Below are 26,393 nucleotides of genomic sequence, written 5' to 3' on the forward strand. Positions count from 1 at the left end.
TGGAAGGTGCTATCGAAGGGGCCTTGGTGCGTTGCTGCAGTGCATCTTGTAGATGGGGTATACTGCTGCCTCTGCATCGGTTGTGGAGGGTGTGCCAATCAACTGGGCTGCTTTCTCCTGGATGGTGCCGAGCTTGAGTGTTGTTGGAACTGCACCCATCCAGGCAGTGGAGAGTATTCCATCACACTCCTGACTTGTGCCTTGTAGATGGTGGACAGACTTTGAGAAGTCAGGAGTTGAGTTATTCGCCACAGGATTCCTAGCCTCTGGCATGTTCTTGTAGCCACTGTATTTATATGGCGACCCCACTGGTTACTGGTAACCCCCAGGATGTTGATAGTGGGGGATTCAGTGATTGTAATGTCATTGGATGTCAAGGCGAGATGGTTAAATTTTCTCTTGTTGGAGATGGTCATTGCCTGGCACTTGTGTGGCACGAATGTTACTTGCCACTTATCAGCCCAAGCCTGGATATCGTCCAGGTCTTGCTGCATTTCTACATGGACTGCTTCAGTATCTGAGGAGTCAGGAATGGTGCAGAACATTGTTCAATTATCAGCGAACATCCCCACTTCTGACCTTATGATTGCAGGAAGGTCATTGATGAAGCAGCTGAAGATGGTTGGGTCTAGGACACTACTCTGAGGAACATCTGCAGTGATGTCCTGGGGCCGCGTTGATTGACCTCCAACAACCACAGCCATCTTCCTTTGTGCTAGGTATGACTCCAACCAGCGTAGAGTTTTCCCCCGATTCCCATTGACTCCAGTTTTGCAAGGGCTCCTTTCTGCCATACTCGGTCAAATGCTGCCTTGATGTCAAGGGCAGTCACTCTCACCTCACCTCTTGAGTTCAGCTCTGTGGTCCATGTTTGAACCAAGGCTGTAATGAGGTCAGGAGCTGAGTGACCCTGGTAGAACCCAAACTGAGCTTCGCTGAGCACTAAGTAAGTACTGCTTGATGGCTTTGTCAATGACCCCTTCCATCACTTTACTGTTGATCGAGAGTAGACTGATGGGGCGGTAATTGGCCGGGTTGGATTTGTCCTGCTTTTTGTATACAGGACATATCTGGGCAATTTTCTACATTGTCGGTTTGCCTGTGTTGTAGCTGCACTGGAACAGCTTGGCTAGGGGCAAGGCACGTTCTGGAGCACAGGTCTTCAGTACTGCTGCCGAATATTGTCAGGGCCCAAAGCCTTTGTAGTATCCAGTGCCTTCAGTTGTTTCTTGATATCATGTGGAGTGAATCGAATTGGCTGAAGATTGGCATCTGTGATGCTGGATACTTCGGGAGGAGGTCGAGATTGACATATACTCAGCACTTCTGGCTGAAGATTGTTACAAATGCTTCAGCCTTATCTTTTGCACTGATGTACTTGGCTCCCCCATCATTGTGGATGGAGATATTTGTGGAGCCACCTCCTCCTGTTAGTCGTTTAATTGTCCATCACCATTCACGACTGGATGTGGCAGCACTGCAGAGCTTAGATCTGATCCGTTGGTTGTGGGATCGCTCAGCTCTGTCTATCGCATGCTGCTTATGTTGTTTGGCACGCAAGTAGTCCTGGGTTGTAACTCACCAGGGTGACACCACATTTTGAGGTATGTATGTCTGTCGCTGCTCCTGGCATGCCATCCTGCACTCTTCATTGAATCAGGGTTGATCCCCAGCTTGATGGTAATGGTAGAGTGGGGGTTATGCTGGGCCACGAGGTGACAGATTGTGGTTGAATACAATTCTGCTGCTGCTGATGGCCCACAGCAGTATTCCTAGATCTGTTCGAAATCTATCCCATTTAGCACAGTGGTCGTGCCACACAACACGATGGAGGATATCCTCAATGGAAAAACAGAAGATGAAAAAACATTAAAGCACATTTACACACTCATTCTCATTAATTATTTACCTGTAGCTGATAAAGTTCTGCTTTGTACCATCTTTGCACTCATATAAATCAAAGTTAAATCCTTGACAAAACATCCGCAATTAGATTATTTATCCCAGCAATGTGGATAATCTTTAAGTGATTAGGTTGCAATAGTAAACTACATCAGAGTAGTCTGGCATTCTGGTTTCTGAATTTCTCCACAAAGACTAAGGCGTTATGATCAGAATGTACCAGTGTCTCTCCGTAGTCATGGCGGACATGTACTTCAAAATGCTTCAGAGCTCGTAATTAGCCCAGGATTTCTTTTTCCACTGTTGAATTTCTCTCTTTTTTGTGTCGATTTTAGCTTTTTGGAAAGTATCCCACTGGCCTTTTTATGCCTGATTCTTCTTCTTGTAACGGGACTGCACCTACCCCCAGATCACTAGTATAAATTGCTACCTTGAAGGACTTAGTGAAATTTGGGGCAGCCAACACTGGTTCATTTATCTAAATGGTTTTCAGCCTCTCAAAAGATGCTGATCACACTACCTTGCTTTTCTTTTGTAGCAAATCTATCAGTGGAACAACTACCTTACCTTTTACCTTACCTTTTAGCCTCTTTGTCTCCAGAGACAATGGGTAAGTGCCTAGAGGTGGTCAGTGGTTTGTGGAGCAGCACCTGGAGTGGCTATAAAGGCCAATTCTAGAGTGACAGACTCTTCCACAGGCACTGCAGGTAAAGTTGGGGGCTGTTACACAGTTGGCTCTCTCCTTACACTGCTGTCTATTTTCCTGCCAACTGCTGAGTCTCTTTGACTCACCTCTCTTCAGCCCCGCCTTTATAGTTGTCCGCCAGCTCAAGCAATCGCTGGCAACTGGCTCACACGACTTGTGATCAATGTCGCAAGACTTCATGTCACGTTTGCAAACGTCTTTAAAGCGGTGACCTGGACGGCCGGTGGGTCTGACACCAGTGACGAGCTCGCTGTACAATACGTCCTTGGGGATCCTGCCATCTTATGGGCGGCACAGTGGCGCAGTGGTTAGCACCGCAGCCTCACAGCTCCAGGGACCCGGGTTCGATTCTGGGTACTGCCTGTGTGGAGTTTGCAAGTTCTCCCTGTGACCGCGTGGGTTTTCGCCGGGTGCTCCGGTTTCCTCCCACAGCCAAAGACTTGCAGGTTGGTAGGTAAATTGGCCATTGTAAATTGCCACTAGTGTAGGTAGGGAATATGGGATTACTGTAGGGTTAGTATAAATGGGTGGTTGTTGGTCGGCACAGACTCGGTGGGCCGAAGGGCCTGTTTCAGTGCTGTATCTCTAAAATAAAAATAAAAAATCTTCCATGCGGCTCACATGGCCAAGCATCTGAAGCGCCGCTGGCTCAGTAGGGCATACATGCTGGGGGTATTGGCTGCCTCAAGGACTTCTGCGTTGGAGATACGGTCCTGCCACCTGATGCCAAGGATTCTCCGGAAACAGCGAAGATGGAATGAGTTGAGACGTCACTCTTGGCTGCCATACTTTTTCAAGCCTCGCTGCCGTAGAGCAAGGTACTGAGGATATAGGCTTGAAACACTCGGACTTTTGTGTTCCATGTCAGTGCGCCATTTTCCCACACCTTCTTGGCCAGTCTGGACACGGTAGCAGATGCCTTTCCCATGCGCTTGTTGATTTCTGCATCGAGAGACAGGTTGCTATTAATGGTTGAGCCCAGGTAGGTGAACTCTTGAACCAGTTCGAGTGTGGTCGCCGATAGTGATGGAGGGAGCATTTCTGGCGTCCTGTCCCATGATGTTCGTTCTCTTGAAACTGATGGTTAGGCCAAATTCGTCGCAGGCAGCCGCAATCCTGTTGATGAGTCTCTGCTGACACTCTTTCATGTGGGATGTTAATGTAGCATTGTCAGCAAAGAGGAGTTCCCTGATGAGGACTTTCCTTACTTTGGTCTTCGCTCTTAGACGGGCAAGGTTGAACAACCTGCCATCTGATCTTGTGTGGAAGAAAATTCCTTCTTCTGAAGACTTGAACGCATAAGAGGGCAGCAGTGAAAAGAAGATCCCAAACAGTGTGGGTGCGAGAACACAGCCCTGTTTCACACCACTCTGGATGGGAAAGGAGTGATGATGCACCGTTATGCTGAATTGTGCCTTTCATATTGTCATGGAACGAGGTGATGATGTTTAGTAGCTTTGGTGGACATCCGATCTTTGCTAGTAGTCTGAAGAGACCATGTCTGTTGACGAGGTCAAAGGCTTTGGTGAGATCTATGAAGGCAACCTAGAGGGGCATCTGTTGTTCGCGGCATTTCTCCTGTAGCTGGCGAAGGGAGAACAGCATGTCAATAGTGGATCTCTCTGCTCGAAAGCTGCGCAGTGCCTCAGGGTAGACATGCTCAGCCAGCTTCTGGAGTCTGTTTAAAATGACTTGGAGCAAAGACTTTCCCCACTGTGCAGAGCAGGGAGATTCCACGGTAGTTGTTGCAGTCACCGCAGTCACCCTTGTTCTTATAGAGGGTGATGATATTGGCAATGCGCAAGTCCTGTGGTACTGCTCCCTCATCCCAGCACAGGCAAAGCAGTTCATGGAGTGCTGAGAGTATAGCAGGCTTGGCACACTTGATTATTTCAGGGGTAATGTCGTCCTTTCCAGGGGCTTTCTTGCTGGCTGGAGAATCAGTGGCGTCACTGAGCTCCAATTTTGTTGGCTGTTTGCCTAGCTCATCCATGACTTGCAGAGACTGGTCTGCATTGAGGGCGGTATCAGTGACATCATTTTCCCTGGAGTACAGTTCTAGGTAGTGCTCCACCCAGAGGTCCATTTGCTTGTGTTGGTCAGTGATCGTTTCTCCTGATTTAGACTTGAGGGGGGCGATCTTCTTGATGGTTGGTCCAAAAGATCTCTTAATGCCGTCATACATTCCTCTGATGTTTTACGGTGTCGGAGGCCAGTTGAATACGATTGCATGGGTGTTGCCAATAGTCGTTTGCACAGCGCCTGGCTGTTCTTTGCGTGGTACTTCTGGCGGTGTTAAGTGCTAACGATGTTAACTCGCCGGGGGCTTTCTTGTAGTTAAGCAGTGTAGTGCGCTTGGCGGCTATGACTGGTTCCATCTCTTCAAAGTGAGACTAAAACCAGTCTGCATTCTGCTTCCCACATTTGACAAAGGTGGTCATTGGTGAGTCACAGTGGAGCAGCTATAGTACTAAAATTTAGTACAAACTTGCAGTAGAAACCACACATTCCCAAAAAGCTCATGATTTCTCGCTCAGTTCTAGGGGTGGAGAACTCCACCAATGCTTGTACTTCTGCTGTTCTTAGCAACACTTGTCCTTGCTCTACAATATGCCTGAGGTAGGTTACTCTCTCTTTTGCAAATTCACTTTTAGCAAAGTTTATCATTAAATCAGTTGATTGTAATTTTCTAAACAGAGCTTCTAGTTGTTCCAAGTGCTCTTGGCAAGTGTCACTTGTAACAGAACCATATTTATTTTTTCTTCGGATTAAAACTTTAAGACAGGGAGAGAAGCTTTTGGATTTCTGAGGCAGTGTGCCAGCTGCATTTTTGTTACCTAGGTGACAGCAGCAGAGAGAGGTCACATGGGATAATGTTTTGATTTGATTGTGTATAAAACTGGCAAAAACCAGTTTGAGCCAGCCACCAGCGAGGCGTGCTACTGAAGAAAAAAGCTGTCTATTCTCTCAGCAGGAATTCTACAAGGAGCTACAGGTCCTTTTTTCTTTGAAGAGAACATTTTGTATTGCTGAAGGTAGCAAAACTCATTTTCTTTATTTCCACGCCAGGAAGTATTTGCTTCAGGATTGAATCTCTCTTGACTGACTGTATTTTCTGGAATTCACTGGTGGTCCTGATGCCTGCTGCAGCCAAAGTGTTTTGAATGTCTGTCTATGGAAGGACTGTTTCATTAAATCTGTGTGAAGACTCTGAGTAGCATTTGATTATTTTCACCTTCGTGTACCTCACCCATCAGGAATGTAACCCACAAAGACTTAATTATTTATTCTTAAGCAACAGCTAATTGTTAAAAACACCACTTTTAAAACTAGTTAACCGTGATTTTTGAATGTACGTATGTGAATGGGGGAGTTAGATTAAAATAAGAGGTTATAAGGTCTTTAGACATAGGTTAATCTTAATAGTGTTTAAGATTTAGTTCTTTAAATAAATAGTTAATTTGTTGTTGTCTAAGGATGCCTGGTTTGGTCTGTTTCATTCTTGGGGTTACTAGTGTGTTTAATTTGGCTGTTCTCTCATTGGGTGGGAAAATTTTAATAATATGCTGCGACCTGTGGAGTGATGGGACCGAATTGATGGTGTATTGCTCCTGCCGCGGTCGTAACACACTCTATATCAGCCCATCACCAACGTAAACTACGCATTTAGAAACACCAGCTACCACTTGGTTCATTAGTCCCTGGAAAGTTGCTGGGGCATTTTTAGCCCAAATGGTATTGGAAAAGACTGTCGTCGTACATCCTGGTTTGTCCCTGCAGACTCCTTTTACATGCAGTTAGGTCTTCTCGTTCTGCATCTGAATATTAAAGCATAGTATCTAATCTCCCTAACAATTCAGTATTAGCTTGAACAGGAAGGAGAATTGACAATGAAGAAACTTGAACTTAATGGAGAGGAAAGGTCAAAACAAAGAGCATTTCAAAGAGAAAGGGAATTAGAGTTAAAAAAGCTGGAATTAAGACAAAAGAGTGGCCTTGGCTCCAAGGGTAATTCTGGTGATGAAAAATCTGACTGCAGCTCAGGATGCATTTGGAATGCTGTTTAAATGTGTACAAGCCCTCCTGAAGTTTGAGGAAAGGGACGTAGAGGCATTTTTCATTTCTTTTGAAAAGATAGCCAGACTGATAAAGTGGTCAAAGGAAAGCTGGACACTGCTTATGCAAAGCAGGTTGATGGGTAGAGCTCATGATGTTTATGCCATACTTTCTGAGGAGGCTTCTGCAGATTGCGATTGCAAAAAAAGGCTATTCTCGCCGCTTATGAGTTGGTCCCTGAAGCTTACCAGCAGCAATTTCAGAACCTCCAGAGACAGCCTGGGCAGACTTGTGTAGTATTTGAGAGGGTAAAGCAAACTAATTTTGATTGTTGGATGTGGGCACTAAAGGTAGGGGCCACATATGAGGCTCTTGGGGAATTACTTCCGCTGGAAGAATTTAAAAAATTCACTCCCTCTGTTGGTAAGAACCGAAGTTGAGAACTAGAAAGTTTCAAAAGCCAGACAGGCAGTAGAAATCGCTGATGATTACGAGCTTATTTACAAGCCCAAACCCTTTGGCCGTCAGCCCCCACAAACCCGAGAAAGATCGAAGGTGGGAGGGTGAAAGGAAGGCAAGTAGCTGGGGACAGGAAGGGACAGCTGGAAACTCCCCGGGTTTTCGTCCTCGGGCCAGAAAGGAAACTACTGAGGGTGGAAGTGAGGTCCGCAAGCCTGATTGTTACCATTGTCACGTGGTAGGACACTTTCATGCAGAATGCTGAAAGTTGCAGGGTAAATCTATGGGACATATTGGGGTTGTCATGTAGGCCCCCACCTGCCAAGGATGGGGCACATTAATTTCGCCACATGGACATTAAACTTCAAATTGTTGCTGGGAAGGAAGAGGGCCCATGACAAGGAATTGCCAGGATTCGAACCGGAATGACATTTTTTTTTGGATACTTGCACAGTGTTGCAACAAAGGAACCAGTCCCTGCTCCCACTGCACAGAAGACGTGGTCAGACCAGTTTAGTCACATGACTAACCGGCAGTTGCAAAGTTTTGAACTGAGAGTTTTAAATTGGCCACAGAGGATTTGAAGACAGAAAACTCCTGGATTGTGAACCTCTCTCTCCTGTCTGCTCTCATCTCTTTTTCACCAGCTTTGCAATCCATTGAAGACCCAGGAACCCCAAGAGAGAGAAAGGTCTCCTACAGTGCACAAGGTTTAAGAAGAATACTGGGCCCCAACGAAAAGCAGGAATTATCTACAAGCAAGAACTACCTACAAAAGGACTCTACAGTGAGCTTGAAGCACAGTAACAAGAAACTCTTAAGGTATTGCCGCAAACCTCTCCACTTTATTTTTCTTCTGTTCTTTTCTGTCTTTATTTGCATGAGCGTATCACGTATGCATGCTAGCATGGGACGCGCCGTGTATCCATAGCCATTAACCGAATTAAAGTTTAAGTTTTTAATAAATTTCTCTTTTCTTCTTGCAAGGACCACTTGGAACAACTATTTGTGTTGGAGGTTTTGAAGCGCATTACAGTAGATAAATCCCCAGGGCCTGACCAGGTGTATCCTAGGATTCTCTGGGAAGCAAGGGAGGAGATTGCTGGGGCCCTGGCAGAGATTTTTGTATCATCGTTAGCCACGGATGAGGTACCGGAAGACCGGAGGATAGCTAATGTTGTGCCTTTATTTAAGAAGGGCAGCAGGGATAAGCCAGGGAACTACAGGCTGGTGAGCCTTACATCAGTGGTGGGAAAGGTTTTGGAAGGGATTCTGAGAGACAGGATTTATATGCATGTGGAAAGGCATGGTCTGATTAGGGATAGTCAACATTGCTTTGTGCGTGGGAAATCATGTCTCACGAATTTGATTGAGTTTTTCGAGTAAGTGACCAAGAGGATTGAGGAGGGAAGGGCGATGGACGTTGTCTACATGGACTTTAGCAAGGCCTTTAACAAGGTCCCGCATGGTAGGCTGGTCCAGAAGGTTCGAACACATGGGATCCAGGGCGAACTAGCAAATTGGATACAAAATTGGCTTGGTGATAGGAGGCAGAGGGTGGTAGTGGAGGGTTGTTTTTCAGATTGGAGGCCAGTGACCAGTGGTGTGCCGCAGGGATCGGTGCTGGGCCCTCTGTTGTTTGTCATATATATTAATGACTTGGATGTGAATGTAAGGGCCGTGATTAGTAAGTTTGCAGATGACACCAAAATTGGTGGTATAGTGGACAGTGAAGAAGGTTGTCTGAGGTTACAACAGGATATAGATCAACTGGGAAAGTGGGCAAGGGAGTGGCAAATGGAATTTAACGCAGACAGGTGTGAGGTGATGTATTTTGAGAAGTTAAACCAGGGCAGGACATATACAGTGAATAGCAGGGCCCTGGGGAATGTTGTTGAGCAGAGAGACCTTGGGGTGCAAGTACATAGTTCCCTGAAAGTGGCAACACAGGTAGACAGGGTGGTGAAGAAGGCGTATGGCATGCTTGCCTTCATCGGCCGAGACATTGAGTACAAGAGTTGGGACGTCATGTTACAGTTCTACATAACGTTGGTTAGGCCGCATTTGGAGTAGTGTGTGCAGTTCTGGTCGCCGCACTACAGGAAAGATGTGATTAAGCTAGAGAGGATGCAGAAAAGATTCACAAGGATGTTGCCTGGTTTGGAAGGCTTGAGTTATAAAGAGAGATTGGATAGGCTGGGTCTGTTTTCCCTGGAGCAAAGGAGGCTGAAAGGGGACATGATAGAGGTATATAAAATTATGAGAGGCATAGATAGGGTAGATAGCCAGAGTCTGTTTCCCATGGTAGGGGTGACTAAAACTAGAGGGTATAGATTTAAGGTGAGAGGGAGGAGATTTAAAGGGGATCAAAGGGGTAAATTTTTCACACAAAGAATAGTGGGTATCTGGAATGAGCTGCCTGAGGAGGTCGTGGAGGCAAGAACAGTAGCGACATTTAAGAGGCATCTGGACAGGTACTTGAATGAGCAAGGCATAGAGGGGTATGGAATTAATGCAGGCAGGTGGGATTAGTATAGATAGGTATTTTGGTCGGCATGGACGCGGTGGGCAGAAGGGCCTGTTTCTATGCTGTATGACTCTATAACTAGAAGCTCTTGTTTAGAAAATTGCAATTGGCTGATGTAGTGATAAACCTTGCCAAAAGTGAATTTGCAAAAGTGAATAACGTACCTTGGGCATATAGTAGTGCAAGGACAAGTGTTGCCACGAACAGCAAAAGTATAAACATTGGTAGAGTTCCCTACCCTTAAGACTTAGAGAGAAATCATGAGGTTTTTGGGGATATGTGGTTTCTACCGCAAGTTTGTACCAAATTGTAGCTGCTCCACTGACAGATTTGTTACAAATGAAAACCAAATTAGTGTGGTCAGCATCTTTTGAGAGGCTGAAAGCTATTTTCATTAATGAACCAGTGTTGGGTGCTCCAAATTTCACTAAGCCTTCAAGGTAGCAATTGATGCCTGGAGCTTGGTGCAGTCCTGTTCCAAGATGATGAATCAGGCATAGAAAAGCCAGTTGAATACTTTACCAAAAGCTAAATCAACACCAAAAGAGAGATTCAACAATGGAAAGGAAATCCTGGGCTTATTACTAGCTCTTCAACATTTTGAATTCTATGTCCAGCACGACGACAGAGAGACATTGGTATATACTGATCATAACCTCCTCGCATTGTGGAAAAATTCAAAAACCAGAATGCCAGACTATTCCGATGGACTTTACTATTGTAACCTTATCATTTACAGATTATCCACATAGCAGGAAAAATAATGTAATTGTGGACGCTTTGTCTAGAATCTAACATTGCTTTGAGTTACGAGTGCAAAGATGGTACAAAGCAGAACTGTATTATCTATTAGGCGGCGCAGTGGTTAGCACCGCAGCCTCACAGCTCCAGCGACCCGGGTTCAATTCTGGGTACTGCCTGTGTGGTGTTTGCAAGTTCTCCCTGTGTCTGGTGGGTTTCCTCCGGGTGCTCCAGTTTCCTCCCACATGCCAAAGACTTGCAGGTTGATAGGTAAATTGGCCATTATAAATTGCCCCATAGTATAGGTAGGTGGTAGGGAAATAGAGGGACAGGTGGGGATGTGGTAGAAATATGGAATTAGTGTAGGATTAGTATAAATGGGTGGTTGGTAGTCAGCACAGACTCGGAGGGCCGAAGGGCCTGTTTCAGTGCTGTATCTCTAAATCTAAAAAAAAATCTACATGTGAAGAGTGAACAAGAATGAGTGTGTAAATGTGTTCTCACTTTTTTTTCATCTGGTTTTTTTCACTCTTTGTACTGAAACACATTTAAAATGGTGTTTAATTTTTCCAAAGATGGAGGTGTTATGAAGATGCTTCGCTGTTGTTCAGTTTTTTTTTTTGACGATTCATATTTAAATTGTGGAAATGGATTCATTGGAAGGTTGAAGATTTCATAAATGCTGGACTTTGCTTTCTTGTTGACAGTTCACTGCAAGGACACTGAGATGTTGTTTGAAAACAATCTGTGCTGGAAATCATGTACTTTGGGCTCAGTAAACAACAGAGACCTTGGTGACCTGGGTAAGATGTTTACAGAGAAGCCACATGTCAAGATTTATGGAGTTCAGGAGATTGACTTTCTGTTGGGGTGGGAACTGTTTTGAAGACAGTTGGTGTTTTGCCTGCCAAGAATAAAGAAATCACCCAGCTCACCTCTTTTTCTACCTCTTTGAAGAAACCCTGCAAAGATCCAGTGTGGGAGAGCTAAAATCCCTGGTGCTGCATCTCTGTTGGAAAGCTGGAAAAAAACTGCCAGATTAGTTCTCAATGCTGCCTGAAAAGAACTGCTTTAGAAAAGATCCCATTAACCTGTCTCCGTATACCCGGATCAGACCCAAAGGGACAACTCACCTCCTATATCTTTTGTTTCTTCAATAATTAGCAAGTGTTTGGCCAAAGTAATTTTTTTTGTGTTTTGTTTATAACAGACCTCTGCAGAGAGAATTTCTGCATTTTTTTTAGTGTGTGTGGAGAATTTTAAAGGGAACTTTCATATTTCAATCTGTGTGTTAATGCTTTGCTTCATTACTGGATCAGTCTTGCTTTATAATCTGATAATTTTATTTATTAAAGAAACCTGGTTGGTGTATTTTATTTTGGGATAAATAACAGAGTATAGAGTTATAGAATTGATTGATTCGGTAACTGGGTAAACATTTTTAAAATATGTGTTGTGACCTGCGGAGAAGTGGGACTAAAAAAAAGTGCACTCCTCCAACCTTGATCCTAACACTTGGAGCAAGCCATTGTTTTGTGCCCATGCTCCTCAGATTGGGTTGGGCCTTGGAATGTAAAAAGGTGTTTCAGATGCAAATTGCGGTGGCCATCTTGGCTGCCAGGTTTTTAAAAGTTACTTTTTCCATTAAAGTTTTTCATGTAAGTTTCCAACCAATGAATTAATATTCCTTATTTGGCATATTGTTTTTCTTGACATTTGTTCGTATCAATGCAATTCACTTGTACAGTACTTCACTGTATTTGTCTTTATTTCAACTTGCATTATTAGTAGATATGTTCATATATTCAAGGGAGTGATAGTGAGGGTTCAGAGCAAATCTGTTCCCTCAAAGAAAAAGAATGGGATTAAGAAATCCACAGCTTCCTGGATGTTAAGGGGCTTCAAGGAGAGGATAAAAGAAAAAAGGGAAGCCGAGGACTCAATATGACAGAAAACCTAGTGGAGTATTAAAAAGTGTCGGGGTGAAATTAAAAAGGAAATTAAGAAAGCAAAGAGAAGGTATGAAAAAATATTGACAAAATCAACGAAAACCTAAAGATTTTTTTATTGTTCCATAAAGAGCAAGAGGATAACTAAAGAAAGAGTAGAGTCTGACATCCTTGAAAGTGGATAAATTGCCAGGGCCGGATGGATTGCATCCCAGGTTATTAAAGGAAGCCAGGGAGGAAATAGCGGATGTGCTGAGGTTCATCTTCAAATACTCACTGGCGGGCGAGGTGCCAGAGGATTGGAGGTCTGTGAACATTATACTATTGCTTAGAAAGAGTACGAGGGGTAGGCCAAATAATTATAGGCTGGTCAGTCTGACTTTGGTGGGTAAATTATTAGAATCAATTCTGAGCAACAGGATAAACTGCCACTTAGAAAGATACGGATTAATCAGGGATAGTCAGCATGGATTTGTGAAGGTAAAGTCATGTCTTACTAACTTGGTAGAATTTTTTGAGTAAGTAACAAGGAGGATTGATGAGAGTAGTGCATTGGATGTGGTTGATAGGGATTTTAGTAAGGCATTTGACAAGGTCCTGCATGGCAGACTGGTCAGTAAAATGAAAGTCCATGGGATACAGGGGAATGTGGCAGGTTGGATCCAAAATTTGCTCAGTGACAAGAAACAAAGGGTAGTAGTCGACGGATGTTTTTGCGAATGGAAAGTTTCCAGTGGCATTCCACAGAACTCGGTGTTGGGACCCTTGCTGTTTGTTATATAATAATGATCTGTTTGTTATATAATAATGATTTGGACTTAAATGTGGGACGCATGATTGGGAAATTTGCTGATGTCAGAAAAATTGGCTGTGCAGTTGATACTGAGGAGGATAGCTGTCGACTCCAGAATGATATCAATGGTTTGGTTGAGTGTGTGGAAAAGTGGCAAATGGAATTTAATTCAGAGAAGTGGGAGGTAATGCATTTGGGGAGGGCAAACCAAGCGAAGGAATACACAATAGACAGGAAGATATTGAGAGGGGTAGAAGAAGTGAGAGACCTTGGAGTGCATGTCCACAGGTCCCCGAAATTGGCAGGACAGCTAGATAGAGTGGTGAAGAAGGCATATGGAATTCTTTCTTTTATTGGCCGAGATATAGAATACAAAACCAAGGATGTAATGCTGGAACTGTATAAAACACTGGTCCACAGCTGGAGTATTGTGTACAGTTCTGGTCACCACATTACAGGAAGTACATAATTGCTCTGGAGAGAGTACAGAGGAGTTTTACAAGAATGTTGCCAGGGCTTGAAAGTTGCGGCTATGAGGAAAGATTGGATAGGCTAGGGTTGTTTTCTTTACAACCGAGGAGGCTGAGGGGTGACTTAATTGAAGTGTAATTGAAATTATGAGGGGCCTAGATAGAGCAGGCAGGAAGAACATAAGAACTAGGAGCAGGAGTAGGCAATTCACCCCCTCGAGCCCGCTCCGCCATTCAATACGATCATGGCTGATCTCATCTCGGCCTCAACTCCACTTTCCTGCCCGTTCTCCATAACCCTTCACCCCATTACTAATTAAAAATCTGTCTATCTTCTCAAATTTACTCAATGTCCCGGCATCCGCCGCACGCTGGGGTAGTGAATTCCACAGACTCACGACCCTTTGCGAGAAGTAAATTCTCCTAATCCCTGTCTTAAATCTGCTACCCCTTATCCTAAAATTATGACCTCTTGTTCTAGATTGCCCCACCAGAGGAAACATCCTCTCTATGTCTACTTTGTCAATCCCCTTAATCATCTTATATGCCTCAATTAGATCTCCCCTCATTTTTCTAAACTCTAGAGAGTAAAGGCCTAAACTGCTCAATCTCTCTTCATAAGACAAACCCCGCATCTCTGGAATCAATCTAGTGAACCTCCTCTGAACTGCCTCCAATGCAACTACATCCCCCTCAGGTAAGGGGACCAAAACTGTGCACAATACTCCAGGTGCGGTCTCGCTGATGCATTGTACAGTTGCAGCAACACTTCCCTACTTTTGTACTCTATTCCTTTAGCAATAAATGGCAAAATGCCATTTGCCTTCCTTATTACCTGCTGCATCTGCATTCTAGCTTTCTGCAATTCATGCACGAGGACATCCAGATCCCGCTGCACCGAAGCACTCTGAAGTTTCTCTGCATTTAGATAATTTGCCTTTCTATTCTTCCGACCAAAATGGATAACCACTCACTTATCCACGTTAAACTCCATCTGCCAAATTTTGGCCCATTCACCAAACCTATCCATATCCATTTGTAAATTTCTTATTTCTTTATTGCAAATTACTATCCCACCTATTTTAGTATCATCTGCAAATTTGGCTACAGAACCTCCAATCCTGCATCCAAGTTATTAATATATAAATTGTAAATAGTTGGGGCCCGAGGACCGAACCCTGTAGCACCCCACTAGTTACATCTTGCCAACCAGAAAAGGACCCATTTATCCTGATTCTCTGTTTTCTGTTGGCTAGCCAATCCTCTATCCAAGCTAATAAATTGCCCCTAACCCCATGTGATCTTACCTTGTGTATTAACCTTTTGTGCAGCACCTTATCAGATGCCTTCTGGAAGTCCAGATATCCTACATCTACAGGATCCCCATTATCCACTTGTTACATCTTCAAGGAATTCTAGCAAATTAGTCAAACACTATTTACCCTTCATAAAACCATGCTGACACTGATGGATTGCGTTTTGACTTTCTAAATGTCCTGTTATTACCTCCTTAATAATGGATCCATTGATTATAATATTCCAAAATTCTCTGGATGTGGGAAAGGATCCAGTGGATAGTCATAATCCTGTACACTTACATTAAATCTCCTCTCAATCTCCTTTGATCTAAGAAGAACAAACCCAGCTTTTCCAACCTAACCGTACAACTAAAATCCTCCGTCCCTGGAACCATTCTGGTAAATTTCCTCTGTACCCTCTCAAGGGCTCTCAAATCCTTCCTAAAGTGTGGTGGCCAGAACTGGATGCAGTGCTCCACTTGGGGCCTAAACAGAGCTTTATCAAAGGTTCAGCATAATGTCCCTGCATCTGTACTCCATGCCTCTATTCATAAAGCCCAAGATCCCATATACTTTACTAACCACTCTCTTGATATGTCCTGCCGCTTTCATAGATCTTTGCACATGCATCCCAAGATCCCCTGTTCCTACACACTCTTTAGAACTGTGCCATTAAGTATATGTTGCCTCTCCCTATTCTTTCCGCCAAAATGCATCACCTCACACTTGTCAGTATTAAATTCCATCTGCCCATTCTGCAAGCCTGTCTGTGTTCTATTGTAGGCAGTTTGTATCATTCTCACTGTTTGCCTCACCTCCAAGTTTGGTGTCAGCAAATTTTGAGATTCTAATCTGTATTCCAAACTCCAAGTCATTTATACATAGCAAAAAAAGCAGTGGTCATAGCACTGACCCTTGGAGAATCCCGCTGTTTGCCATCTTTTAGTCTGAAAAACAACCATTTACCACGACTTGCTGTTTTCTGTCCTTAAGCCAATTTTTTTATCCAATTGGACATTGTCCCTCCTATTCCTTGAGCCTCACTTTTGTTAACCAGCCTTTTATGTGGCACTTTATCAAACTCCTTCTTAAAATCCATATAGATAACATCCACCGGATTCCCTTCATCAACCTTCACTGTTACTTCAACAAAAAATTCAATTAGATTAGTCAAGCAAGATTTGTTTTATTCGTTTCATGGGATGTGGGCATTGTGAGCAAGGCCAGCATTTGTTGTCCATCCTTAATTGTCCTTGAGAAGGTGGTGAGCTGCCTTGTTGAACCACTGCAATCCATCTGGTGCGGGTACACCCAAGGTAATGATGGGGAGGGAGTACCAGGATTTTAATCCAGCAATAATGAAGGAACGGTGATATATTTCCAAGTCAGGAATGTGTGTGGCTTGGATGGGTGCTTGTAGAACAGGGTTGTCCAATCTTTTTGTGTGGGGGGCCACATTACAATTTTTGTCTTACATAGGGGACTGGTAAGATAATTTCGGAAAGATATAGGCATTAAAAATGATCTTACCGTTAATCAAAACAATAACGTGCATTTTTGTGAAGAAGCTTTAAATGAGAAGATTAATATATTGACTTAATTTCTCATCACTATGTTGGACAGTAATTTAGTGAGATACCTGGCATTTACTTGCACAAGTAGTCAATGTTTGCCTGCACACTTGTCGTGCTGCGGAGTATTACAGATAGAATTGTCAGGAGTGATCATGATCACTCTCTCTCTCTGTCAGTCTCTCTCCCTGTGTCCCCCCCATGCCCCCCTCTCTCTATTCCCCCTCTTTCTTTCTCTGTTCTCTTTATCTCTCACCCCCTTTCTGTCTCTGTTCCCCCCCCCTCTTTGTCTCTCTCTCTCTGTCACCCTCTCTCTGTTCTTTTTTCGCTCTCTCTCCGTCCCCCCTCTCTCTCTCTCTCCCTCTTACTGCCCCCACTCTCTCCCTGTCTCCCCCTCACTGTCCCCACTCTCTCCCTGTCTCCCCCTCACTGTCCGTCCCTCTGTGTCCCCCCCCGGCTCTCTCTCTCGTATCAAGGAGCCCTCGCAAAACTGGAGTCAATGGGAATGGTGGGGAAAACTCTCCGCTGGTTGGAGTCATACCTAGCGCAAAGGAAGATGGTTGTGGTTGTTGAAGTTCAATTGTTTCAGCTCCAGGGCATCACTGCAGGAGTTCCTCAGGGTAGTGTCCTAGGCCCAACCATCTTCAGCTGCTTCATCAATGACCTTCCTTCAATAATGTCAGAAGTAGGGATGTTCGCTGATGATTGCACAATGTTCAGCACCATTCGCGACTCCTCAGATACTGAAGCAGTCAGTGTAGAAATGCAGCAAGACCTGAACAACATCCAGGCTTGGACTGATGAGCGGCAAATAACATTCGCGCCACCGCCATCTTCCTTTGTGCTAGGTATGACTACAACTAGTAGAGAGTTTTCCCCCGATTCCCACTGACTACAATTTGGCTGGGGCTTCTTGATGCCATATTCAGTCAAATGCTGCCTTGATATCAAGGGCAATCACTCTCACCTCACCTCTTGAGTTCAGCTCTTTTGTCCATGTTTGGGCCAAGGCTGTAATGAGGTCAGGAAACGAGTGGTCCTGGCAGAATCCAAACTGAGCATCAGTGAGCAGGTTGTTGCTGTTTCGGTGGCGCTTGATCGCACTGTCGATGCCACCTTCCATCACTTTGCAGATGATTGTGAGCTGGCTGGATTGGGTTTGGCCTGCTTTCTGTGGACAAGACATTCCTGGGAAGTTATCCAGATTGCCGGGTAGATGCCAGTGTTGTAGCTGGACTGGAACAGCTCGGCTTGTGGTGCAGCTGGTTCTTGAGCATAAGTCTTCAATAGTATAGTCAAGATGTTGTCAGTACCCATAACCTTTGCAGGAACCAGTGCCTTCAGCTGTTTCTTGCTATCATTTGGAGTGAATTGAGTTGGCTGACGACTGGTATCTGTGATACTGGGGACAGGAGGAGGCCGATATGGAGCATGCACTTGACACTTCTGGTGAAGATGGTTGCAAATGCATCAGCCTTTTCTTTTGCATTGATGTACTGGGCTTCTCCATCATCAAAGATGGGGATGTTTGTGGAATCTCCTCCTCCAGTTAGTTGTGTAATTGTCCAATGATCTGCCTTTTACAAATCCATGCTGGCTATCCTTAATTAACTCAAACCTCTCCAAGTGCCTGTTGATTTTTTTCCATGATTATTGTTTCTATAACCTTATCCACCAGTGATGTTAAACTAATTGGCCTGTAGTTGCTCGGTCTGTCCTTACCCCTTTCTTGATCAAGGGTGCCACATTGGACACTTTCCAATTCTCTGGCACCTCCCCTGTATCCAGGAAAGATTGGAAGATTATGGCAAGCCGTTCCACTATCTCCACCCCATTCCCTTTAGCAATCTGGGATGCAAGCCATGCGGACTAGGTGACTTATCTACCCTCCGCATAGCCAGCCTTTTCAGTATCTCCTCCCTCTCAATTTTTACCCTATCCATTGTCTCTACTTCTACCGCTATTTTGTTAGATTTATTTTCCTTAGTAAACTCCGATATGGAGTCCTCATCAAGTATACCAGCCCTCCCCTGTACCTCTAAGCATATATTACCCTCTTTGTCCCTAATACTCCATCACTTACTACCCACGTCCTATTTACATGCCGGTAGAAGACCTTTGGGTTCCCTTTTATGTTGTCTGCCATTCTATTTTCATATTCTCTCTTTGCCAGACTTAGTTTCCTTTTCACCTGTCCTCTAAACTTATTGTATTTGACCTGGTTGTCACTTGAAGATTTCACCTGACAGGCATTGTGCATCCTGTTTTTTGTTTCATCAGAAGCTCTCTTCCCCTCGTCATCCAAGGAGCCCTGCTTTTGGTTCCCCTATCTTTTGTCCTTGTTGGAAAGTACCTAAAGTACCTAGCCTGTACCTGAAGCATCTCTTCCTTTTGGATAGCCCATTGTTCCATTACAGTTTTTCCTGCCAGTCTTTGGCTCCATTTTATCCTGGCTAGATCCCTTCTCACTGCATTGAACTTTTAGTCCTGTTCCAATCTAGCCATTTGACCTTGTATCATTCCTTGCTTTTCTGCATTACAAGTCTAAACCTTATGATATGATGATTACTCTTACTCAAGTGCTCCCCCACAGACACTTGTTCCACATCATTTCCCAGCACCAGATCCAGCAGTGCCTCCTTTCTAGTTGGGCCACAAGCACACGGATCAAGTAAGTTCTCCTGAACACAGTTCAGAAATTCTTCCTGCTCCTTTCCCTTTACTCTAAAATTACCTCAATCAATATTTGGGTAATTAAAGTCCCCCAGTATCACCACTCTATAGTTCTTGCGCTTTTCTGTGATTTCCCTGCAGATTTGCTGCTCAATATCTCTCTCGCTATTTGGAGGCTTATATGTTGCTTGGACTGGTGGATTTTAGTTCTGAGGAAAGATTGAATAGGCTAAGGTTGTGTTCTTTGGAACAGAGGAGTCTGAGGGGACACGTAATTGAAGTGTACAAAATTATGAGGGATCGAGATAGAGTGGATTGGGAGGCCGTATTCCCCTTGGTTGAGGGGTGCATAAGTAGGGGGCATAGATTTGGGGTTAGAAGTAGAACGTTTTGGGGGGAATTCGAGGGGAAACTTTTTCACCAAAAGGATGGTTGGGAGTTGGAACTTACTGCCTGAAAGGGTGGTAGAGGCAGAAACCCTCATAACATTTTAAAAGTACTTGGATATACACTTGATGTTCCGTAACCTACAAGGCTACGGACCAAGAGCTGGAAAGTGGGATCAGGCTGGATAGCTACTTCATGGCCGGCATGGACACAATGGGCTAAATAGCCTTCTTCCGCACTATAAATGCCTATGTTTCTAGTAGGGGCCATTCATTTCAATTACAGTAAGTTTTTGCCTCTTGTACTTCAATCTAATCATACTTGGGTCTACTGTGTCAAAAATGCAGTAGTATAGCGTACTGGAGTAGCAATTCAGATGTCATGAGTTGAAATCCCATAGTGAAATCTGGTAATTTTTGAGATATTGCCGGGAAATTTATCATGAAAACTGCAGAATTGTAATAAGAAGAAAACTGGTTCTTCAGGGGTGGGAACCTGTCATGTCTGCAATACCTAGATAACAGCATATGACGATGAGAGATACTTGGCATGATCAGTCGGACTTCTGTTTACATACTGTTATAAAAATAAAGAACACGTATTTTAGCCCACTTCAGTGAATTAACTGACTCATTTTAAGAGCACAATCTCTCTCTCTCCTGTCTTCCTGCCCAAAGTAGAGGTTCATTTTCTTCGCTGTTTTGTGGTTCAACTGACGTTCTGGTGTTGATGTCCTTTTCAAAAACGATTCTTCAAAGACAGTAGAGATCAAAAGAATTTGTCAACACCGATGTGCCAGGCATTGTCCTGAAGGGTCAAACATTGCTAATGAATTGGTTTTTGTTTGTAATCTGTGCAAACTGCTCATCCTGCACAAATTACTTCTCATCTGCTGACCAATGCACAATGCAGCATGGGCCTTTGTTGGGATGCTAACCACTTTTAGGAAAGCCTTTACTTAAAAAAAAATACCATTTGATTAACATGGCTCATGCCCAAATCTTTTCTGTGGTGGGAAATTGTTTTTTTTAAAGTCCTGAACTTTGGCAAATGCAAAACTTGCTTAACAAAAAAGACTAGAGATGAATGCTAGAGGTGCTTAGGCTGAAAACTTCATTAATTTCTGCCTATAATATCCTGTAGCTGTTATGTGAAGTAGGGACTAAGAGTCAGCTCACTCCTTTGTAATGGTGAGGTACTCATCAGATTGAAATACTGCCCACTTTCCATTTCCATTTCCTGTCCTTGCCTTGTGCATTGTTGTGATTGGAAGGTGTTCTTTGTTTGACTTCTATTTTCTGTTCACCTGAAGTTTAAATGCCATGGTTCTATCGGATTTCCATTGTTCTTTCTTAGGTATAGAATGCCTGCATCTCACAAACACCATAGGTCCAGATCAAGTTCTAATTTTAAATCTAGTACTGATGATGCTGTGGTTGGGATTTGCTCTGTGCTATATATAATCTTGCTAAGTATGTTTCAGATACAAACTGAGTGTTGTACTTGTTGTGTGCACATATATCAAAATCATACAATTTTTAATTACAAAGCTTGTGGCTTCCAAGTCTTCCACATTTGTTAAAACAGTCTGTTAGTTTTGTATAGTTCCTTTTCTCAGCCATGTAAACTAGGTAAAATTTCAGTATGCTCTTTCCATTTACTTTTTTAGGGAATTAAAGCACGAATTCTGGAGACTTTAGTTATGCTTATTCTTCTCGGACTTCTTATTTTGGGAATAGTCTGGGTGGCTTCTGCTCTGATTGATAATGATGCTGCCAGCATGGAATCTTTGTATGGTAAGTGACCTGGAAAACTATTAGATGTTTTTAATATAATATAAAGTAAAAAAACAAAGTGCTGGACTTACTCATCAGCTCTGGCAGCATCTGTGGAGAGAGCAACCGAGTTAACATTTCAGGTCTATGACCTGAATTTTTATTGATGGTTTAAAATGCAGTTGTGCTATGTTTTGTATTTTATTCTCTTCCTACCTGCCCCCCCCCCCCCCCATTGTTGTCCCAAACTTTTAAAAACAAAGTTCATTGTTACAGGCAGATCATGGGACGGCCTGAATAATGAAATTGCTTACAGTTTTACAGGAATAGATGAGAAGCTGCAACCAGAAAATTGAAGTTCCTCACCAGCTGGGTACCCAGAAGCTGAAGTAGCATTACAGTGTATTGTTGGTGCAGGATGTGCAGTTTCACTGTACTATACATGAAGCCTGTTAATTAGTTTGGGGTCACCGCATATACTGTTATTTTTTTAAAAAAAAGTTTTTTTCTACTTATTCAGTCGTACCAATTAAGTATTTCGTAATTCAGGCAAATTTTCTATTATTTAATGTATTGACTTGATTTTCATTCATATCCTGAGGTAGAATGGGGTCTATTAGGGACAAAGAGGGTAATATATGCTTAGAGGCACAGGGCAAGGCTAGAATACTTGATGAGTACTTTGTATAAATGTTTAGTAAGGAAGAGGAATCTGACAAAATAGCAGTAGAAGCAGAGAAACTAGAGGCAATAAATAGGGTAAAAATTCAGAGTGAGGTGGTACTGGAAAGACTGGCTATGCTTAGAGTAGATAAGTTACCTGGTCTGCATGGCTTGCATCCTAGGTTGCTAAAGGGAGTGGGGGTGAAGATAGCGGAAGGGCTTGCCATATTCTTCCAATCTTCCCTTGCTATGGGGGAGGTGCTAGAGAATTGGAGAGTCGCAAATGTGACACCCTTTTTCAAGAAAGGGGTGTAAGGACAATCCTAGCAACTACAGGCCTGTTACTTCAACATCAGTAGTGGGTAAGATTTCAAAGACAATAATCAGGGAAAAATCAACAGGCACTTGGAGAGGTTTGAGTTAATGAAGGAGAGCCAGCATGGACTTGTAAAAGGCAGATCATGCTTGACTAATCTAATTGAATGTTTTGATGAAGGAACAGAAGGTTGATAAAGGGAATGTGGTGGATGTTGTCCATACAGATTTTAAGAAAGTGTTTGATGAATTACCACATAAAGGGCTGGTTAACAAAATTGAGGCTCGTGGAATAGGAGAATCAGTGTCCAATTGGATAAAAAAAATTAGCTTAAGGATAGAAAACAGCGAGTTGTAGTAAATGGTTGTTTTTCAGACTGGAGGATGGTAGACAGTGGTGTTCCCCAAGGGTCACAGCCAGGACCACTACTCTTATTAAATTTATATAAATGACTTGGAACTTGGAATTGTTATGACGGTGCCCCTATATTTTTTAAGTATTTTTTTTGAGGACTCATGTATTTAGAATTATGGACATGGTTTTATTTGGGAAAACTGCAAAGGATCCCATGGATGTTTTCACTGGGGTCATTGAAAGGACACTGAGAGGTCCTGTTTGAAAACAACATTTACTGGAAGTCACCTGTGTTCAGATAAATACCCAGTAGGGGCTTTTTGACTTGGGGGAGATGTTTACAGAGAAATGACTGGTCAAAATGTATAGGTGTCGGGAGGCTTGTATCTTGAGATATTATTTTTGGTTTTGCTTTGGACGGTGTGTTGGGGTATGAACTGTTTTGAAGGCAGTTGGAGAAAACCAGCCAAAGGAGCAGTCACCATCAGCACCCTCTTCCATCTCTTTGAGAACTTCCTGAGAATCAAGTGTGAAAAATAGAGACACTGTTGTCGCATTTCTCCTGAAAAGCCTGCCAAACTGATCTTCAGCGTCGCCTGAAAAGAACTGTTCTAGAAGGATCCCAGTGTCAGCTCTCTACACGTATTTGGGACGCCAAACCAAAAAGGGACAAACGACGTCTTTCCTTATCGTTTTTTTCTTCAAGAAATAGCAAGTATTTGGCCAATGTAATCTTTTTTGTCCTTTTTTTTTTTAAAACAGAGAAAATCTCTTTTCTAGGTTAACTGGTGTGTGTGTGTGTGTGTGTGGCTAAGGTAAAAGGGAACTTTCATATTTCAACCTGTGTGTTACTGCTTTGCTTCATTACTGGTTATGTCTTGTTTTATAATCTGATAATTTTGTTTTTTATTTTATGGTGTATTTTATTCTGGGGTTAAGAATAGAGTCTATGATTGATCATATCGGTAACTGGGTAAATATTTAAGTATATGTTGTGACCTGTGGAGAAGTGGAACTAGGAAAGTCGGTGCACTCGTCCCATAACAAAAATTTGGGGCCTCTGTGCAGGATAAACCAATGCAGACGATGTACAATTGTAAGTGGGGTAATAATAATTGGGGAAAAAAATGAAAAAAGCAGGTTTCTTGTGCATTAGAATAAAATTCACACTACCGGAATATCTTTGTTAGTTGCTGTGACCTTTCTGGGGAAGGAGGATGTATCCCTGAGTAATTTGAGAAACTTAACCAAGGTTAGACTAAAGGATTTGGCAGACCTGTTGGCATTAGTGTTAAAACCAGGAACTAAGAAAGCAGAAATAATTGAAGTAATAGCACAGCATTTGCAATTGGAAGAAGAAGGCAAACCAAATAGTAGTGCAGTTGAATTAGCTAAAATTCAGTTGCAGATGAAGCAGCTTGAACTTGAAAGGGAAAGAGAGGAAAGGGCAAAAGAGAGAACATTTCAAAGGGAGCAAACAGAGCAGCAGGAGAGAGAAAAGGCAAGAGAAAGAGAGGAAAAGGAGAGAGAAAGGGAATACCAGGTTAGAAAGCTGGAACTAGAGAGAGTAAAAAAAGGATACCTTTGATCCCATTCAAAATTCGGGTGGGGAAAGACCTGTCTCCAGCCCAGGACCAGAGGAGAGTTGTTTAAATTTGTACAAGTCCTTCCAAAATTTGAGGAAAGGGATGTAGAGGCATTCATCATTTCTTTTGAAAAGCTTGCTAAACAGATGAGGTGGCCGAAGGAAAGCTGGGCACTGTTTATGCAAAGCAGGTTGATAGGCAGAGCTCTTGAAGTTTATGCCATGCTTTCTGAGGAGGCTTCTGCAGATTATGAGATGGCAAAAAAGGCTATTCTCGCTGCTTATGAGTTGGTCCCTGAAGCGTACAAGCAGAAATTTTGGAATCTGGGCAGACATATCTAGAATTTGAGAGAGTAAAGCAAATTAATTTTGATCATTGGATGCGGGCACCAAAGGTAGAAGTCAGGTTTGAGAACCTTAGGGAACTAATTCTCTTGGACGAATTGAAAAATGTATTCCCTCCATTAGTAAGAACCCATGTAGAGAACCAGAAAGTTTCAACAGTCAGACAGGTTGTGGAAATCGCTGATGATTATGAGCTTGTTTATAAACCCAAACCCTTTGTCCGTCACCCCACAAACCCAAGAAGGATAGAAGGTGGGAAGATGAAAGGAAGGCAGGTATCTGGGGACAAGAAGGGACAGCTGTGAATGCATTGGGATCTCCTCCTCAGACCAAAAAGGAAGATGCTGAGGATGGAGGTGAGGTCCGCAAGCCAAAGTCTTATCATTGTCACAAATTGGGACACCTTCATGCAGAATGCTGGAAGTTGCAGGATAAACCCATGGGACTTACTGGGGTACACAAAGCCAATGTAGAGAAAGGGAGCCTGAAAGAGAGTACGACAGATCAAGCTGTAGCTCTGATTGCAGCTGTAAGGCCAAGTACAAAAACCACTGTGAGTGCAGGGGACATGAATAAGATACCTGAGAGTTGTAGGGAATTTTTATCAAAAGGAAAAGTAACTCCTTATCCCTCAAGTGAGGCAGGTAAACCTAGAGTTATACTTAGGGAAACAGGAGCCACCCAAACTCTTTTGCAAGAGAAAGGCATAACGTTTCCGCCGGGAGCACACTGAATGCCAAGGTTTTAGTGAATGGTATTGGCGGGGAGCATATACCCATACCTTTGTATCGGGTATACCTAAAGTGTGGCCTAATGTCTGGAACGGTCACTGCAGGAGCTGCCCATAGCTTGCCTGTAGTCGGAGTTGATCTACTCCTGGGAAATGATTTGGCCGGAGCGAAGATAGTAGCTTCTCCAGTAGTCACAGAAAAACCAAGTGAAGTTAAAAAGACAGAACAGTTGCAGAAAAAGGTTCCAGGAATTTTTCCTTAATGTGTAGTGACCCGAGCAATGGCTAAACAAGTTCCATTATCAGAGGTAAAATTGGCAGCACAGTCAGATAGTCGAATATCTGAAACTTTCTTTGGGGATTTGGATAATCCGAAGGAAATATTCAGCTAGTCTTCTCTGATCAAGGCTCAGCAAGCTGATCCAAAGTTAAATCAAGTGGCACAATCAGGTCTAGCTGAAGCAAAGGGAGTTCCGGAAGGATACTATATATACTATATAAAAATGGGATTCTGATGAGGAAGTGGAGACCTCCTCACAGTCTGTGAAGAATGGACAGTTGTTCACCCAATAATGGTACCACCCAGGTTATGCCGGGAATTATTAAGGACAGCCCATGAAATTCTGATAGTGGGACATGTGGGGATCCAGAAGACCCAATCACGTGTAAGTTGACATTTTTACTGGCCAGGTCTCTCCAGAGGCGTGCAGTTTTGTAAAATGTGCCATACGTGCCAGATTGTGGGGAAACTGCAAGCTGCCATAAAACTGGCACCTCTAATTCCCATACCAGTTTTTGGGGAAACATTTGGTAAGGTGTTGGTGGACTGTGTAGGACCTTTACCAAAAACAAATGCAGGACACCAATATATTCTCACTATTATGGATATGGCAACTCTGTTCCCAGAGGCCATTCCCTTAAGAACAAGTTCTGCTAAGGTCGTGATAGAGAAGTTAACCCAGTTCTTCAGTAGATATGGATTACCGATTGAGATTCCGTCGGATCAAGGTTCCAATTTTATGTCTAAAATTTTTCAGGAAGTTGTGAATAATTTAGGTATAACACAGTTCAAGTCTTCCGCATACTACCCACA

General features: G+C 43.2%; 1 protein-coding gene across 1 annotated transcript in view; it reads left to right on the plus strand.

The window, feature by feature from the left end:
* The window catches only part of lmbr1 (limb development membrane protein 1), a 283,776-nt gene that overhangs the window by 121,120 nt on the left and 136,263 nt on the right, over window positions 1-26,393 (plus strand). Inside the window, exon 6 of the mRNA XM_068015009.1 lies at window positions 21,202-21,328. Within this exon, the coding sequence (XP_067871110.1) occupies window positions 21,202-21,328 (127 nt within the window). The remainder of the gene's footprint in view (window positions 1-21,201; window positions 21,329-26,393) is intronic.

This window comes from Heterodontus francisci, chromosome 2 (genome assembly GCF_036365525.1).
Source record: "Heterodontus francisci isolate sHetFra1 chromosome 2, sHetFra1.hap1, whole genome shotgun sequence".
NCBI classification, from domain to species: Eukaryota; Metazoa; Chordata; class Chondrichthyes; order Heterodontiformes; family Heterodontidae; genus Heterodontus; species Heterodontus francisci.